The sequence below is a fragment of the Idiotropiscis lumnitzeri genome, chromosome 6 (genome assembly GCF_059441095.1).
Source record: "Idiotropiscis lumnitzeri isolate Australia: NSW breed Sydney's pygmy pipehorse chromosome 6, RoL_Ilum_1.0, whole genome shotgun sequence".
Taxonomy (NCBI): Eukaryota; Metazoa; Chordata; class Actinopteri; order Syngnathiformes; family Syngnathidae; genus Idiotropiscis; species Idiotropiscis lumnitzeri.
The window spans coordinates 21,948,070-21,967,752 of NC_142396.1; the positions used below are offsets into that span (position 1 = coordinate 21,948,070).

General features: G+C 41.0%; 1 protein-coding gene across 1 annotated transcript in view; it reads right to left on the bottom strand.

Annotated features, from left to right (window-relative positions):
• LOC148335895 (cytosolic carboxypeptidase 4-like) overlaps positions 1–11,568 on the bottom strand; it is a 32,706-nt gene extending 21,138 nt beyond the window's left edge. The window contains exons 1-8 of the mRNA XM_088298724.1: positions 11,540–11,568; positions 9,604–9,812; positions 7,904–8,069; positions 5,733–5,806; positions 4,532–4,648; positions 3,470–3,599; positions 2,785–2,875; positions 1,379–1,621 (exon numbers count right to left, since the gene is read on the bottom strand). Of these exons, the coding sequence (XP_088154850.1) occupies positions 1,379–1,621; positions 2,785–2,875; positions 3,470–3,599; positions 4,532–4,648; positions 5,733–5,806; positions 7,904–8,015 (767 nt within the window). The 5' untranslated portion in view covers positions 8,016–8,069; positions 9,604–9,812; positions 11,540–11,568. The remainder of the gene's footprint in view (positions 1–1,378; positions 1,622–2,784; positions 2,876–3,469; positions 3,600–4,531; positions 4,649–5,732; positions 5,807–7,903; positions 8,070–9,603; positions 9,813–11,539) is intronic.
• Between the last annotated feature and the right edge of the window lie 8,115 nt (positions 11,569–19,683).

Genomic DNA, 19,683 nt, shown 5'->3' on the forward strand with positions numbered 1-19,683 from the left:
GCAAAATAATTGCTTCACACAGCTTCAAGGTTCATCTCTTTTAAGTAGTGTGTTATCAGTTTTTGACACTCCCCTCACAGCATCAGGAGACATTGTATGAAAAAATATAAGATCTAACTTGAAATCTCTTATTGTATATACTGTATTTTTCCTCTGTCCTTTGGCCTGGCCTTGAATGGATGGTGTGTATGTGTTTGATAGAAGATTACAAGCTGATGAAGGGCCTGCAAGACAGAAATGACCTAAATGAAGCCAATTCTCTAAGGAATACAAGATGGTAGAGGATCTTTCCATCTGTTAATTTTTTTTGTTTTGTTTTTGCAAAAGCTTGATATTTGAGTAATGCCAAAATAATATAATTATTTCACATATCAAATTTATGTAAAAGATTTGATGTTATGTAGATTTACGTTATTCACCAAATTATGATGATAATTTTCCATCAGTGTTTGATGTCATTTTGATGTTGAATTGACATCAGATGCCCACTGGGTGACGGACCTTCCATCAGCACCACCTTTGTCGATTAGTCGCCAAATTTCAACTGCCAACGGTGACTATTTGAGTAACAAAATAAACATTTGTGGAAGCCCTAGGCGGGTGTATTTGAGTGCGTGTGGGGGGGGGTTTATAACTTCCGCCCTATCAACTGAAACTCCTGCCACCGCCTAATAAAAATAAGTAAGGAATTGCAATTGCTACTAAGGTGTTCTCTATAACCAAGTACTAACCAAGGAAAAAGAATGCTGATGTAATTATTTTCATTTTTCCATTTCATTATGTCTTGCTGCTGATTTAATGGCAAATATACTCAAAATATATTCTATTTGGCTCATTTATTTGTAACTCTGACTAATATTAATGCCTCAACAGCCATTAACCTCACCACACCTCACTGCATACTACTACTTGAATTTATTCCCTTGTTAATACAAACACAACTTTCCCACTCCTCTCCACCTTTACTTCGTTTTCTTGTAGAATAAATGCTGTCAAAATGGCTTGAATGTTCTATCAATATCATCCAGGAGGAATCAGTTTTTCAATCTAATAGTCTGGAAGTGTATAAATCCACACTTTAGAAGTCTGGTTTCAATCAGTCGCGATACTTTTTTTTCCTGTTACAACAAAATGGATTAAAAAGAGAGATGTCAATGATGAAATTGCTCTGACTTGGCTTAATGTTGCACAACCCCATTGACAATTTTTGTCCAAGAACCATCCAGCCATTCAACTCTTCAGATGATCCTGTCCCAGCTAACTTGACCAGTATGGCACCATTTGCCAGTCTTTCACATCATGCAAAGGCACAGTCATTCATGAGTTGATTCAGTTGAGCGATCTGCAACAGCAATGATCATATTATGCGTCAGGGTACCTCTGGATGTTGGGCTTGCGTGGCGCCATGGGTTCACTTCCTGGTGGCGGGACATGACCCCAAAAATCAGGGAAAGCAAGGGTGCTGAATCCTGGGACAGATTTGGTTTTGATGGCTGCAGCACGATACATACTGGGTTCATGGTAAGGGATGGCAAGACCATGTTTGTTGATTAAATCCTCTATCATGGTAGCGTTATAAGATTTTCCATTTTCTTCATTTTTAAGATTCGTTGCTTCTCCCCTAGGATGGCAAAAACAAGTTTCAAGTGACAGTGTTTACAAAATAAAACGAAGAAAAAAAACAGGTGAGATAGCATTATTTCGCAAATAAAGTGCAAACAAAAGTGACAATTCCCCCCAAAAAATAATTTAAAAAAATGAATAAAATGATCAAATTATTTTAGAGTGCAACTTTGTGAGAACGGACGTTGTGAAAGGAGTCTTAAATTGTATATATTTTTTCCTCATAGTTTTAAGCAGTTTACAGATATACTTATACTTATATACCATGTCTGTGCCATACTTTTGTGAAAATATCCCATGGAAAAATAATCAAAGTGCACTTGAAGCTATATTTTGACACCTGCAAAATGCATGACATCTCAAACAACCAAGGCAAAGGTACAGATCAGCGGAAAAGGGATCAACTCTCGCTTTTTTAAGGCTTGACCAGAGAATTTGTGTTACAGTAAAAGGAATATCATGAGTTTGTATAACTCATGTACGAAAATAACTTGAAACAAAACTCTGACGGAAAATATCAGTGACTGTTGATCTTGCTCTGTTTTGACACCCGTATTCTTTCTAAATGCATTACTTTAAGGATTCAGAAAATAATTGGTAGTGTTACAAATAATAATCAAGTTGCCTTCATGGTTTCTCATTAAAGCTCATAAAATTCAAAATATTGGGACCAATCGTTTTAAAATTTGCGGCGGATGATTGAAGATGACATCACATACACTTTGAAAATTAATCATATTTTTATGACATTAAGTGACGTGAAGCTTGGTCATGTGGTTATCATCATGATTCATGTTTTCAAGACGCTTTTTGAAATGGTTCAAGGTGCGCCCTTTTCTGTGTTAGGTTGTTTCTTACCAATGGCTGGTTCTATTTTATTTGTACTTGTTAAGATGATGATTATGACAATATGTATATTATTGGTTTTATGTATATTATTAGACAATGTAGTATATATTATATTACATGTTATATTTGTACATAAACAGATGTAATATAGAAGAATCAGTGCGCCCTTGGATGACTGACTGTCGTCTATGCCCCCTGCCAAATGATTTAAAGCTTTAATCATACATATGTATAAAATAGATGAGAATTTTTCTTTAAGATCATAATTAGTCATAACCCACATAGACCAAAAACCAATAACTTCCAGTTTACCTTGTCTCTTCAGTCTTGCTTCCAACTTCAGATCTGGTGTTTAGGATACCAGTATGACTGTAGAAATCTTTCACCTTTAATTGGCAAGCACCTATTAATGGGACAAACAAAATGTAGGATCACAGCTTAGCTTAATTAATATTAGGTAATTAAAACCTCTTGGTCTAAATATGACAAGACGGTAATAATGAGTTATAATAGAAAACTCAACAAATTCAAAACAAACTACAGCTACAAGCAGTCCAGGCCATGTTGGAGTACTTGCACATTAAGATACTGCAACGTTTGAATTGGAATTTTAAATTTTGTCTGACTTTTTTAAATATATTTGTAATATTTATTTATTTAGTTTACATTAATTTAATTAAGTTATTTGTCAAGATAAATACATTTATGGGAAAAAAACTACGTGAGCTCTAATTTTTATTTATTTATTTATTTTTTAATAAACAGAAAAAAAAGGACCAATGCCGTTAAGGTACCAGATCACTAAGCAGGATTCTTAAGAGTAGTAATATCAATGAAATCTTATCTATAACAACCCTACTTCCCACTTACCGGTACCTTTTTAATATCTTTTTTTTTGCCTCTCTAATGTAACAATAACTATAACTGCCATTAATCTGCAATCTGCCTTTTTTTTACATTGGATGTTGTGTGCCATGAACTGTAATCACAGCCTGACCTCGTTTGGTTTGATTTCCTGTGCCCGTTTCTGTCTGGGTGGGAACTTGAGTATTTCCCCTGCAAGTTCCAGTTTCGTCATCAGATGAAGATGATGATGAGCTCTCTTGTGAACTCAAATCCAGCTCTTCCTGTGTGACACAAATGTTTGCTGTTTATTGCCATGTGCTATATGAAGAAAAAAAAGTCTCTAAATGTGAGGTGAATTATGAAGCGTAGAATATGACAATGGAAACGGGACTGTTGAACAGCTGAAGCGGTACGTCAAGCAAGAATGGGAAATAATTCAGTCTACAAAGCTTCAACAATTAGTGTTCCGAGTTCCCAAACCTTTCTTGAATGTTGTTAAAAGAAAATGTGATGTAACAGAGCCTGTCCAAGCATTTTTGGAATGTGTTACAGCTATAAAATTCTAAGTTTGCTAAAACCAATAACGTTTATCAGTTCGAACATTAAACATCTTGTCTGTGTAGTGTATTCCATTTAATATAGGTTGATCATGATTCGCAACTCATTGTATTCTATTTTTATTTACAATTTACAAAACGTCCTAACTTCAATGGATATTTGGTTGTATAGACATATATGTAGAGAGAAGAGTCTAAATCAGGGGTCACCAATCTTTTTGAGACCGAGAGCTATTCCAAGGGAACTAATTGTGTGAAGGGCTACAAGTTTATTGAACACACTTCAGAAGTAACAAATTGGCTCAAATTACCTTTAATAATGTTACTATTATATGTCATTGTTCAAAATTAATGATATTCTTTTATATGGAGACACTGATCATGGTCATGATTGCTCACGATAATTAGGAAGCAAATAAATATGCAACTCTTGATTCCTATAGCACTCTGCCCGTGTTTGTATTTTCAAATGAGAACTTCAACATGTACAATCATGCTAAAAAAAACTCTGAATGTCCCATCACTGGTAACCCATTTTAGAACTACTTGCTTGCGACTCGTGTGGAACTTGGGGGCTACTTGGTGCCGGCGAGCAGCAAGTTGGTGACCCTTGGCCTAAATCCTACTGACCTAACTGTACAATGCCAGAACAGTACCAGGAAGTCTTGTGAGAGTTCAGGACAGAGACGGCTGTATTGTGGCAGGAGCGCTTTGGGTCGGTCTGATGCAGGGCGTAGACAAAGTTTGTTCAAGTCAGTCTCCAAGTCATCATCCTGCAAAAAGAAACACTCTTTATCAAATATTACTCTTCATCTGTGGAAATGTGCACATGTTATTAATTTACAATTGCGTGTCATGTGAGGCATGACAACAAATTAATTTTACTCTCGGTTATTATTACTGTGTTGTATTAATATCATTTTATGGATTGAGCAGAGTGGATAAGTGGATAACACTTTTTATTACTCATTTTCATCAAATATTGACTTTTAATATCAATTAGGTTCAAATAAAGATTCATAAGCGGCATTATTGAAAAACAAATAGTAGTAATACAATGGTATTGATATTTTTTAGTAATTTAATTTTTGCACAATAATAAATAACCAAATATAAGTAATTCAGTTCAGAAGATATTAGTATCCTTGGTTATCAGTTCAAATTAATTACATTTATTATTGAAGTTTAATAGAGTCATACAGTTTACACAAACGAACATCAACAATTTGCATTCGTGCAAATCCAGAAATTGGTGAAGAGAGAAAGAAAACGTCGGTGAATGAAAGAATTATTTTTGAATTTTATTTGTGAGGCCCTTTTTTTGTACCGTCTGGCTACAATTATCAACCCAAGCAGAACCTACAACACTGCCGTGTGAAAGAGACGAATAAAGGGAATTCTGTCAATTTTGTTTGAGGAAACACATTTTCCAAAAGAATTCAATTGCCCTAATAATTTCTTTTCAAAGCAAATTTGGTGCTAAAGAGATTCATACTCTATATCCATAACTCAGGATGTAGAAACTGTCCCCTGTATCCGGGAATGTACTGACAAACCACACTACGTCATCGCTTGTCGCGCTTAACCAAATGGCTTTTGTTTTGTCCGAGTCCATAGAATCATTTTTGTGCATGTGTGAACTTTTTGGATCATATCTGCGTGTTCAATCACACAGTAGGAAAAATCCCTTTTAAACACTAGTTAGTGTATTTTTCTTTTTATATTGTCTGTGATGGAACCAAAGAATTTTTTTTTTCAGGAACCAAGTAAGGATTTTTGTTTGTTTGTTTGTTTTGGGTTTTTTAATAAAAGAAGTGGAAACATTCAGATCAATTATCATAAAGTCCCTAAACGTACATAGTCTTTACTCTGAGCCTCTTGGTAATCTTCCTCCACCTTATCATCATCACCAATCTCACCATTGCTCTCATCTTAAAAAAAACAAACAAAACAAAAAAAATCAAAAGAAAAGTGTGAGTGAGGTTGTACTACATAGCAAGCTACATGACAGAAACAGAACAATAATAAAATAATAGGTTGTGCAAAGAAATAGTTGCTGTGAAAATTCCTATCCAAACCCTTCCCATTACATAACAAGAAACAAGTAGTAGTAGTAGTTTCGTGTGGTTTTCACACCTCCTCTCATCCCTGAAAGCCATGCCTTGAATTCATCTCCACACTGGAATACCGTATCATACCCTCCCTCTATAGATGTATAAGGGCAGTCTATAATCAGATGGTCCATATTTTGACACTCATGGTTACACCAGGGGCATGCTTGCGTAGCCACTGTCCCCCATCTTTGCAAATTTTGGGCTGTACGTCCTTGTTTGCAAAGGATCCTGTTGTAGGATGTCCACTCTCTCCTTCTGGTTCCATTGTAGCCTGGGAGCTTCTCAGTGGGGTCTCCAATTCTCTCGCCTCCAACAGGTACATTTCCTCTCCATAGGTCGCGCCACCTATCTGCTGACGTGTGCTCTGATTCCCGTTCTTGGCTGAAGGGTCTTCTGGATCTCAGGCGGTGCCCTCCTGGGTTGTGTGCCAGGGCCCGACACAGGGGAGCCTCCTCCGGGAGTGCCAATATATTTTGTTGCATGATCTGTGTTGCCTGCTCTCTTCTAACTGCTGGAGGTTCAATGTTGCACATTGTTGGAAGCCAGTTTATAGGAGTAGAACGTATGGCGCCCGATATCAGTCTCATTGCTTCATTCAGCTGGACATCAACTTTGGATGTATGTGCACACCGGCCCCATACTGGGCTGCAATATTCAGCCACGCTGTAGCACAGTGCCATGACTGACGTCCGGGATTCCCACGTTGTCGTCGTGTGGAGGCTTGAGCGGCTCCCTGGAGTGCAGCCAGCATTCTGGGGGCCTGACTAAGAGGAATCCCACCCTGGTGGTCGAACCAAGCGTTAAAAACTTGCTCTCGACTACACACCTCAAAAATGGAAAGAAACAAGTAAATTATATACACAAGTGGACAAAATTGTTGGTACCTCTCTGTTAATGAAAAAATAATAATAATAATAGTAATAATAATAATAACTTCATTTATATAGCGGATTTCACAACAGTTGGAGCTGTAACAAAGCCCTTTCCATATATTGTAAGATATTGTATGAGCAAATTAATAACATGAAAAGGATCTTGATTTGTGAAGACTTCAGTGTTCATTTGTTGAAAGCAAATGAACTGAAAGGAAATGTGAATTTTATACATACAATACAATGTACGACCCGAGTTTATTCCCTACCATCCTAAAGCCCAGAAAAAGCATAACCAGAAATAGTGCAACAATAATTGATAATTTTATCAATGAATTAGTGACTAAAATTGTCAGTGGATTACGCCTTACTGACATACAATAAGTGACCATCTCCCAGTATTGTAATAAATGCAATTTAATAAAAATCAACCGATGAAAATCAGGCGGGGGGCGGAATGGTGGATGACTGGTTAGCACAATGGCCCCACAGTGCAGAGGTCGTGGGTTCGATCCCTGCTCCGGCCTTCCTGTGTGGAGTTCGCATGTTCTCCCCATCCCTGTACGTCTCAGTACTGTAACTGATTTCAGAAAACTACGACGGTAAGACTTTTGTTTACAGGCTATATATTGACAAGATTGATATACTTTGTAAGTCATGCTGGGCTGTAATTTTGGGTCAACAATCCAGTCTACCTGTTGAAGTTTATGAGGATCTAAATCTCCAATTAAAACACAATTTAAAGCACATGCGCCTGCCTGTTTAAAGTGTACTTCTCCATCGCTACAGATTGTAAAGACCACTAAAAACTCACATAAACAAATGCAAATATTTACACTTCGCAGTGTATGACATTCGTTATGAAAAGGCAAAGTTGCCCATATGTCGTATGTGTATGGTCGATCGCTTGTAATATATTAGCTCAATAGTAGAATCCCCCTTTATTAACGACTAACTTTATTTTCTTAGGCTGCGAGACCATTCTTCAAAAATTGGAACAACAGTTACCATTTTAGTGTTAACATAATTATCTTGTCTTTACCTGAAGTTTCAACCATATCAAGAATGTCATGATGTTGTCCAGGCAAGGGGAAGCTGTATGCAGATTGATCTGATGTCAGTGGTAGAGGAGTTTTAGGCAGGCACCTTCTCATCAGCTGAACAGAGGACTCTACCAGCAACTCCTGACATTTATTCAACAAGCATGTCTGCAAAAATACAAACTATCAAAACACTAATAATATGACAGGCCAAAATCAAATTTCATTAAAAAATTATCTCGTAGGCAAACTAGTGCATAGTACATGGAGTAAAAATCGGACATGCAAAAACACAGTCAAAGCAATAAAAAAAAAAAACATAAAAAGAGGAAAATACCATTACAAAAAATGGAAAACCATGCCCAGTCTTATTCTGAGTCAAAAACCCTAAAATAAAAATGAGTTTTAAGATGATTTCTAAAAAAGCACAGAGGGGGCTTGCCTAGTGTTTAGCATGAGGTAATTCCAAAGAGAAGGATCGGCAATGGAAATAGTTTGATCCCCTTTAAGCCCCTGCTAAGCCCTTTGTACCTCCAGTAGCGTTTGGATCACAGATTGAGGTGCAAAGGGGTGGCTGAGCACAGACAGGTCCGAAGGGGTTAGATCATTTAAACATTTGAAAATAAAGAAAAGTACCCCGAAATGAACAGGGGGCCAGTGATGGAAGGCCAGATGGATTTAACATGGATGAATTTAACAAGACCAATCACCAGCCCAATTTAAAGCTAAAGTTTGAAACTGTTGGCTTTAGTTTTAGTAGTTTGGCATGTTTGAATGCTATGTCAAAGTGGCTATTATCTGTATTATCAAGTGCATTTGATGTATGATTAACACTCACACGCTGAGTTCCATAAGGCTTCCTGTTTGAGATCGTCCAATACAAAAGTGCTTAAAAAGTCGAGAATATTTTTCATCATCTGTTATTCAGCACCAAATTTCTTTCTTTTTATTATTCCGACACATTTTTTGCCTTTAAAACCAGTATGGTACAGCTGCAGCCACAAATGGGTGTTTCTGTTTTTTAACAGCAGCACCTCATTCTGACTACGCGAACGCCCCCTCACACCAAGAGCCTGCTCTCTATGGCGTTAGATTTATGCCACAATTAGTGAGCGTGATGTCAAATACCTCAAACACAAACAGTCGGTAAAAGGGTCTTCTGCATTCTAACACGCTGTTCTTATTGTTTTAGTATTAAGTTAAAAAAAAAAAAATCTTTTCAAATATCTTTGATTGACTTAATGAGAAGCCCCTGCAAAGAAAAATGGCATGATCTAGAAACGTGAGCTAAGCAAAATGCTGGTTTTCACTTGGAATTTGTTCCTGCTTGATTATGAGTGTGATAGGCATTGTTCTGGATACTTGTGAATTTCAATTCATGAAACCCTGACTGTGGATGATATGATAAAGAATGACGGAGCTGCACAGCTGCCCCCCACTGAAAGATTTCTGACTACTCCCCTAAATAAATCAAATCAACAATCGCACATGCAGTAACAAACAATACAGTAGGTCTAATGCATTGGAGTCAAAGCCTATTCATTTCCAGTTCACAGAGAAGTCAGTAAAATGTTATGATCTTATGTCTGGGTAGTTTGTTGCATGGCCGTTCTTAGTGTGAAAAAGATTAACTTAAGGTAATGTGTAAAAAGCTTGTTGGCAGAAGTAGAGGTAATATAAGTAGTAGTAGTAGCAGTAGTACCTGAGTAGTATGATAAAGGAGTTGTATGCCTCCATGGGACACTAACGCGTCGCTGCCTAGAGCACTGCGTGCAATTTTATACAAGCAACGCAACAGTGCCTGGAGGACGTCAATGGCAGAGTGTTTAGTATCCTTACTGTACCATTCCTCATACAGCAGAAGGAGACCAGACACATAACCCTTGGACACCGCTAAGCAGATGTTATCCTCTGTTGAAAACAGAAACAGACAAACACGGAAAATATCAGCATTATTTCCATCAATACAGCAGTTTGCAAGTGGACAATGTTATCCGCAAATGAAGAAGACATCCTCAACATCTTCATTTACACCACATCCAGCCTGTTGTCCTTTCAGTACCACCGGATCAACGCCATACATCATGGCTGGCATCGCCACTGTTTTATAAACTTTCCCTTTCATCCTAACTGCACGTAACCATTGCTTAACTCCAAGAAATCAAAGTCACCCATCCTGATTATGTCTTCTCTCTGTATCCTTACTCTTCCCCTCCAGCCATCTTCTTCTTAAACACATTGTTTTAAATTTTCTGTCAGTGACATGTAAAACTATTTTCGAACGCCTTCAGACCATTTTCGATCCCTGACAAAACATGACATTGGCAACGTTTGCAAAGTTCACAACTGTTTGCACCCGAGGTTTGCGAGGGGTGCGGGTATTGACTTTTCGTCAGGGTCCATTCAAGGTCGCAAAAACATTCGCCAGATGTTCATCATTAGTTTTAATGGTCGCAGACAGTTCTTCTAGTCAACAAGGAAAAAACATTAAAACTGTTGGTGAACGTCGGTCAAATGTTTGCAACGATGAACAAACCCTGACGAGAAATAAACAATCGCCACCTTCGCAGTCACAAATGTTCACCCCTCATCAATTCCGGGATTAAGCGTCATCCAATCTAGCATATGCCTCTTCCATTTAATGTTCCGCCATATTTTTACTCCATATTTATTAGTGCTGAAGCATAACCTTGAGTTGAATAAATGCACACTGAACTCCACTATTGTTTTTCATTTGTCTTTTAGATTTTAGGATGAACTGACACTTTCAAATGACAGAAAATATTTCTGAGGATTGTTGCAGTTGTTACAACGCTACTGTTCAGCCTGAAGCACATCAAATTCAGGTTGAAGAAATATGACCGACCCCAAAAAATATTTAATGCCTTCCCTGTAATTTTTTTCTGAAGCCTGGTCTGTCTCCACCTTAAAGTTCTCTACCACAACTACAGTGACTCACACCCCTGTTCTGCTGCTCCTGTAATATTCTAACATACTTCCTTACCACTCCAGTCCAGTCCTCCTCATTTAGTACCACAGTTAGTCTCTGGGTGGCTGTTTAAAACTTGGATTGGTATCAGGCTCTCGCAGAGTTTGCTGATGAATTGATCATTTGAATCAGGTGTGTTGGAGGAGGGAAACTTCTAAAACATGCAGGAAAGCAGCCTTTGTAGAATGGAGTTTGAGATCCCTGCTAAAGACAAATATATCTGTGATACTGTTCCTCTGCATGAAACCGTACTTTTCACAAATCAATCCCATGGTTTCTCGAGCTCCCAGGTTTAAGCGCTTTACAATGACTTTTAAACCAATTTGAATGCAATCGCCACAAACACTATAAATGTGTGTGAATTATAGTTTGGATGAACTATATACTAATTTGGATAGATTGTAATGACAACTATTTGATCGACTTTGATAGGTACTCTGTCTTGAAACTTGTGTATTCAACCTATCCATGCGTATGCTTACCATTGTGAATTAGCCTTTTCTGCTTATTCACACTATTCCTTGAAAGTACAGAACAGTAAACCAACAATGATTAATAAGGCAAATGACGAATCCTGTATTCTTGAACCATTCCATGCATTGCAAAGCTGCTCGTTAATGTCAGCTGATAAATGGCTATTCAAACTTACTTGAGGATAGCAGAGCAGCAAATGCATTAATGGATGCCCTGTAAAACAGAAAGAATTAAGTCCCACTTGCACATCCTTAAAACGACAATATGCATTAGTCTGAAATGGTTCAATGATACACACTATACACATTGAAAGATGCTGGAAATTGAGTTGCATAAAGCTAACAAATTGTGTTTTGTTGTGGTTATTGATTTCTTTTCATTATAGTGTATTTGGAGGTTTAATATTTGTTTGGGGGGGGCTACTAGAAAATTATTTGTCACACTTGGACACATAAATGCATTTTCAGAAATGAGCAACGTGAGAATAAAAAAACAATGTCTACGGGCGGCACGGTGGCCGACTGGGTAGCACGATGGCCTCACAGTGAGAGACAGCATCGGGCGTGGGTTCGATCCCGGCTCCGGCCATCCTGTGTGGAGTTTGCATGTTCTCCCCGTGCTTGCATGGGTTTCCTCCGGGTACTCCGGTTTCCTCCCACATTCCAAAAACATGCATGGCAGGCCGATTGAACACTCTAAATTGCCCCTAGGTATGAGTGTGAGCGCGGATTGTTGTTCATCTCTGTGCGCCCTGCAATTGGCTGGCAACCAGTTCAGGGTGTCCCCCGCCTACTGCCCGATGATAGCTGGGTTAGGCTCCCGCAACCCCAGTGAGGAGAAGCGGTACAGAAGATGGATGGATGTCTATGGGCTCAATTACTGCATGGGCCTGAAATTTAACACCCTTTGTCGCATCCCTTAAACAAAAATTGTCACAAACACAAGTTGACACAAACTCCTATTGTTGTCTGAAACCTCAATGTCTACTGAATGAAACATGGGGCGCTTATGTGGCATACATTCATATTCAATATTATTGTATTTGGAATTGTATTGTTTTCACAGATATTTTGTTTTGATTACTAGTGCAAGCCATGTTAGTTTCATGTTATTGCTTATTTGCACATTAGTTGCAATGGCTAGCTCTGACCACTAAAGGACAGTGTTCGCTGCTTGCGTGTGTGGCAAAACGGGACCAGCGCATTCTAGAGCGAAGAAGAGCCACACGTAAGCTGGAAACAGCAGTACAGAGCGAACGTTGTGAATAAATGTTAATATTTTGTGTTTCAGCAACCCAAAATAAAACCCTTCAAAAATTAAATGTGTAGCGACAGATTGATAAGGACAAGTCATTCTGCACCCCGCTACATATTTTGGTAGCAGAGGATGGTTGATCCAGCCCGCAACCCTGCTGCAATAAAGAATTGAAGAAGTGAGGAGGACCATGGAGGATACAAGAGACAAAATAAGCCGAATATTGTTGACGCTGGAACAGGCAGAACTCATTTCTCTTTGTGAGCATCTAAAGTGTAACATGCCTGTTGAGGGGTTGGCCAGAAAAGCGCGACGGACCCTCATCAGGTTGGCTGAGACAACGTTGGATGAAATTGAGGAGGAAGAGGAATCTGCAGAGTCACATCAGCAGTATTTGGAACATATACTGTCCTTCTTGGCCTCCATGAAATCAGCACAGAGGGAAGCGGAGACTGATGTTGAAACTCAGGTAACAACGGAATTACAGAATTTAAGAATGCAGTACAAGAAGTTACAGCAACAGATGGAAGGAGAAATTGAGGTGTTAGAAGAAAAGATGAAGGCTAATGCACTCGGATCACGAGGACATGTTTCACCGGTTGTCATGACAACGCAGGAAGCGGACACCAGGACAACTCCCATAGCATCAACCAGATTGCCAGAGGTCACACTGAGGAGGGAGTTCCGAATAATCGGACAGATAGGTGAAGCTGGCCAAAAGGAGAAATTGTCCTACACTAGCCTTCTGAACCAAATTGAGTCTGGACAGCGCAAAGGACACGGAGAAGCAGAGATCATTGAAGCTGTGATCCGGGCGGTAAGTCCAGGCCTTCACCTGCGGGAGATGCTAGAAATCAAAAGAGAACTGACGCTGCACACACTGAAAACAATTCTCAAGGGTCATTATAAAGTGGACTCGTCCTCAGACCTACTGCATCGCCTGATGAACATGACACAAGACCCAAAAGAATCAGCACAGAATTTCTTATTCAGAGCAATAGAACTGAAAGAGAAGTTAATGAGAAAGTCTAGTGAAGGTGAGGTAGGTGAGCAGTTTAGCCCCGATCTCATTCAGAGAAAATTCCTCCGGTCAATTGAGACTGGTCTTTACAGTGATGCAGTTAAATTCCAGCTCAAGCCATATCTCAGCAGTCTCATGGTCACTGACGAGGTACTTATTGAACAAATAAGTTAGGCCGCCAACTTAGAACAGGAAAGACAGCAAAAGCTGAAAATGTCTGCCACAAATAAGCTCCCAAGAGTTAATGAAGTGCTGACTGAGGTGTATCCACCCGAAACTGCAGTTACAGATGTACACCCAGTTGGTAACCCTAATGCTGGGGAGAAAAGCAAGAAAGGTCAGGGACGTAATACTGAGACAGACTTAATAGAAGTGCTTAGGGGTGAGGTTCAAGAATTAAAAAAAATAATGTTGGAGACAGTTGAGGCCACAAAAACCAAACCAACAGAGAGAATGTCAACACTCAACCGTGGTCGACCTAGGGGTTGTAGAGCATGTCAAGAAGCCCAGATTGGTGACTCATGCCGGCACTGCTTCAAGTGTGGACAAAAGGGGCACCTTTCCAGAGGATGTCGACGAAACAGAGAGCCGCAGGGAAACTAAATTGGGTTGCCAAGCCGGGACTCCTGGCAGCCCAAAATGACTCTAGTCCCAACAAACAGGATTCTGTCCCTTCTCGGACCGCCCCTCAAATTCTAACAGTTAACTATCTCTCACCCCGGCGAAAACAAAAACTCATAAAGTTGATTGCGGAGAGACCCACTGTCCATTGCACGCTAAACACAGTACCAGTAGTGGCATTGTGGGACTCAGGAGCTCAGGCGACCATCATTAATGAAAAATGGAGAAAACTGCATTTACCGCACAGTACAGTGAGACCTCTCAGTGAGCTGTTAGGCCCAGACAGTTTAGTGGGACTGGCAGCCAATCAGACTGAAATCCCTTTCACGGGCTGGGTAGAAGTAGAGTTCAGACTAGGGAAGGATGGTACCACGACAAAACCACTCCTAGTACCTGTGTTAGTCTCTAGTGACCCACATGTAGCAGAAGAGCCCATAATTGGCTACAACGTGATAGCAGAAATCACAGGGGAGAGTAATCGGCAAGTGAAGGCAGAGACCATCCACCCAGTGTGCAAAGCCTTCCAGATAACAGTTAAAACAGCACATACATTGCTTCAATTAATCCACCCACCTGTGAATGATGATGAGCTAGGAATCGTACACACAGGGAGAAGAAGACTCACTCTAGCTGCTGGACAGGTCACCACCGTATATGTTCAAGCCAACACTGGGGCCCAGTATCACGGACAAGACCTACTTCTGGTTCCTAGTGTAGAACCCATGTTGCCAGAAGGTGTAGTGATAGAGGAGGGGCTAGTCACTGTGCCCAGTAGAAGGTCAGGTTATGTGGCTCTCCCTATTGTCAACACCAACAAACACACTGTAACCTTAAACCAACGTTTAGTTTTAGGCCACCTACAAACAGTGAAAACTGCATACTTGGCAAGTGTAGAAAAGATGAGGGGAGAGGGACCAAAGTCACAAACCAACACAGTAGAACCATCAAGTGAGAACGGAACGAAACCGCCAAAGCCAGCGTGGTGGGACCCTCCCGTTGACCTCAGTCATCTAAACGATGAACAAAGGAGAATCACCAAACAGCTGCTTCGAGAGGAGTGTCACGCATTTGCGTATGAGGAAGATGATATTGGATCAATCCCTTCACTGAAACTCCATATCACTCTGCATGACACCACTCCTATAAAGAAGATGTACATGGCGGTCCCAAAACCACTCCACCAAGAAGTCAAAGAGTATATTCAGGACTTGTTGAACAGAGGCTGGATTACTCCTTCCCGCTCTCCCTACGCTTCTCCGGTGGTGTGTATGCGAAAAAAAGATGGGACCCTGAGACTATGTTGTGACTACAGGGAGCTAAACAAGAGGTCAGTCCCCGATCGTCACCCCATACCTCGAATCCAAGACATGCTTGACTCTCTCCATGGCAGCTCATGGTTCTCGGTGCTGGATCAGGGAAAGGCGTATCATCAGGGGTTTCTGGATGAGGAAAGTCGACCCCAAACAGCTTTCATAACCCCATGGGGTCTGTACCAGTGGGTCCGCATCCCATTCGGTTTGAGTGCAGCTCCAGCAGAGTTCCAGCGGAACATGGAAGACTGTTTGCGTGGCTTGCGAGATGTCATGTGTCAGCCATATTTAGATGACAATTTAGTCCACAGCTCAAGCTTTGACGACCACGTCAAACACCTGAGAACGGTGTTGCAGAGATATCAGCAGTATGGCGTGAAACTCAGTCCCAACAAGTGTGAAGTTTTGAAGAGAAAGGTTCGATTCCTGGGACGGTTGGTATCTGGAGAAGGCTACACCATGGACCCGGCAGAAGTGGCCCCAGTTCAAGCCTTAAAGGAAAAGGAGCCTGGGACAGTTGGAGAGCTGAGAAGAGTGATGGGATTCCTGTCATACTACCGGACATACATTCCAAATTTCTCCAGAATGGCTCAGCCTCTGTATCAGCTGATCTCAACACCAGCTGATCAAGCAAACAGGAGGAAGATGAGGGCCTCCACCAAGGGGAAAGGTAATCTCCCACCTAACACTCCCATGCAGTGGACTGAGAAACACCAACAGACACTTAACTCTATCATAGACAAGCTGACTCAGCCCCCAATTCTGGGGTATCCAGATATGACTCAACCGTTTGTCCTCCACACAGATGCATCTCAAGAGGGACTGGGGGCTGTACTTTATCAGAGACAGAACAACAAGATGGTAGTAATAGGCTTTGGCTCCAGAACTCTCACACCACCTGAAAAAAACTATTACATGCATTCAGGCAAATTAGAGTTCTTGGCACTAAAATGGGCAATTTGTGAACGCTTTCGAGACTATTTATATCATGCACCGCACTTCGTAGTCTATACTGATAACAATCCCTTGACGTACATCCTCTCGACTGCTAGACTTAATGCTACAGGTCATAGGTGGGTGGGTGAACTGTCTGAGTTTGACTTTTCCATTAAGTACAGACCTGGAAAGAGTAACGCCGATGCAGACGGTCTGTCCCGCATTCCCTTCGACATCAATGAGGTCATGACACGGTGCACTGAGGAGGTGGATCAGAAAGTGTTTAGTGCAACAGTACAGGGAGTGAAGGTGCAAAGAGATGTTCCACCAGTCTGGGTAGCAACTGTTCCCATTGAGACTTTAGAATTAATAAGAGATGCAAGTGCACCATTTCCAACCAGGCCCCTAACACCTGAACAAATACGAGACAGTCAGAAGAGAGACCCTGTCGTAGGCCGAGTCCTACATTTCAGGAAGTACAATCAGCGCCCCTCGAGGAGAGAACTCAAATCGGAACCAGTGGACGTCAAAGTGTTGATGAGACAATGGTCAAAGTTGTATGTTAATGATGAGTGAATTCTCTACCGGAAAGCAGGAGATAAACACCAGTTGTTCTTCCTCAAGAGCATCATCAAAAAGTGTTTCACGAGCTCCATAGAGAAATGGGACATCTCGGCGTTGAGAGGACATTAAATCTTATCCAAGACCGCTTCTACTGGGCTCACATGTACTCCGACACAGAACACTTTGTCACTAAAGAGTGTGAATGTCTCAAGTCAAAACAACCCCACAAACCGACCAGAGCGCCGATGACAACCATTGTCACAACACGTCCATTTGAACTGGTATCTGTCGACTTTTTACACCTCGAGACCTGCAAACAGGGGTTTGAGTACATTTTAATTGTGATTGATCATTACACTGGTTTCGCTCAAGCCTATGCCACGAAAAACAAATCTGCCAAAACAGTTGTCGACAAATTGTTTAATGATTTTGCTCTACGTTTTGGATTCCCAGAAAGAATTCACCATGACATGGGCAGAGAATTCGAGAATCACCTGATGGACCAACTACAGAGGAGCTGTGATGTGCGAGGGTCTCATACGACATGTTACCACCCCCAAGGCAATGGGAAATGTGAACGTTTTAATAGAACGATTTTATCCATGCTACGCACACTCACAAGTGAACAAAAGGCAGACTGGAAAAGCTCATTGGCAAAAATGGTACACGCGTACAACTGCACCCGTAGTGGAGTTACAGGATTCTCCCCGTACTACCTGCTTTATGGAAGGTCACCACGTTTGCCAGTCGATCTGCTTTTCAACCTGAAACCAAGTGAGACGAAAGAGACTTACACTGAATATGTACAGAACTGGCAAAACAGAATGCAACAGGCATATGCGATTGCATCCAAAACAGCTGCTCGAGAAGCTTTAAGGGGCAAAAGAGGCTACGACAAAAGGGTACATGGAGCGGATTTGCAACCTGGTGGACGAGTGGTTGTGCGTAACCTGTCAGAGAGGGGTGGACCAGGTAAATTGCGGCCCTACTGGGAGAGTAAAGTGCATGTGGTAGTGGAGCGAAGGAGCAGTGACAGTCCAGTGTATGAAGTAGTGCCTGAGGGAGGAGGTCGAAGTCATGTACTAGGAACCTCTTACTCCCATGTGACAGCCTGCCATTAGAGAAATCTGAACCAGCTCCTACAAAACAAAAACAGGGGACGAGACGAACCCGGACATTGGAAAAACCAGACCAAACCCATGGACAAACGCAAGATTCGGACTGTGAGAGTATTGATGAAATTGAGCTGACATATCAATTCCCAAACAACCAAAAGCCACAGGAGAGAGAGAGTTGAATCCAGAAGCAGAGCCATTTGTACCAGATCTGGCAGTACAAGATGAAATCGCTGAACTGGTGAATGAAGCAAGGTGCCCAGAAGATACTCAGACAGAAAGCAGAGACATCACATCTGAGAAGGTTGATGAGGATCACATGGAAGAGCCTGGCGAGAGTCTACCAGAATCAACAGAAGAAGATAATCCTGATCCTCGGCCAGCTCCAAGCGACATGCAGCGGAACAGGCGGCGTCCCAGAATGCTGACCTACACAACTTTGGGTGAGCCGACATGGGTGGAAGCTGGGGCCGACAGCGTGCACGTGAGTATGCCTTCAACCTGCAACCGACCGGTCATCTGGCGACCATGGACAGCACCCTACGTTGACGCAAGAAATTGAACGCTTTTTCCATTAACGTCACTCGTGTTCTGAAAACAGTTAAGTGTATTGACTATGAGGAAAGGCAATTCTGGAAAAAATGGAGTTCATACTGTGATTAAGAAGAGACGCGTAACAGACTGAAAGTACTTAGGCCGAAGTGAGTTCTGTTACATTGAGGACCTGATCGGAGTAGGATTGTAATGGTACTTTAAAAAAAAAAAGGCGGTACCAATTGAGAAAAAAAAGGAAAAGACGTAACACTAAGGTGTCTGAAATGTCTGTAGACATTTATGTTTGAGGGGGAGAGTGTGGCATACATTCATATTCAATATTATTGTATTTGGAATTGTATTGTTTTCACAGATATTTTGTTTTGATTACTAGTGCAAGCCATGTTAAGATGGTAATAGTTTCATGTTATTGCTTATTTGTACATTAGTTGCAATGGCTAACTCTGACCACTAGAGGACATCGTTCGCTGCTTGCGTGTGTGGCAAAATGGGACCAGCGCATTCTAGAGCGAAGAAGAGCCACACGTAAGCTGGAAACAGCAGTACAGAGCGAACGTTGTGAATAAACGTTAATATTTTGTGTTTCAGCAACCCAAAATAAAACCCTTCAAAAATTAAATGTGTTGCGACAGATTGATAAGGACAAGTCATTCTGCACCCCGCTACACTTAGCCTTCGCAAATGCCTTGAATGTAGTGTGTAGTGTACAATTTTTTCAAGCTAACTGATATATTAATGCTGTCACTGCACATAAACAGCCAAAATAACTGCAAAAAATCTAAACACATGTATTTTGATAGCTACCTCGCGCATGCTAGCGGCTTATAGAATTAGCACTTCAACTCAGAGCATTCAGAGATGTCATGGCAACATTTTTAATTGACTACGTCAGGGGAGGGACGTCACTGGTCACCACACTCCTTAGAGTCATGGTTTCAAATCA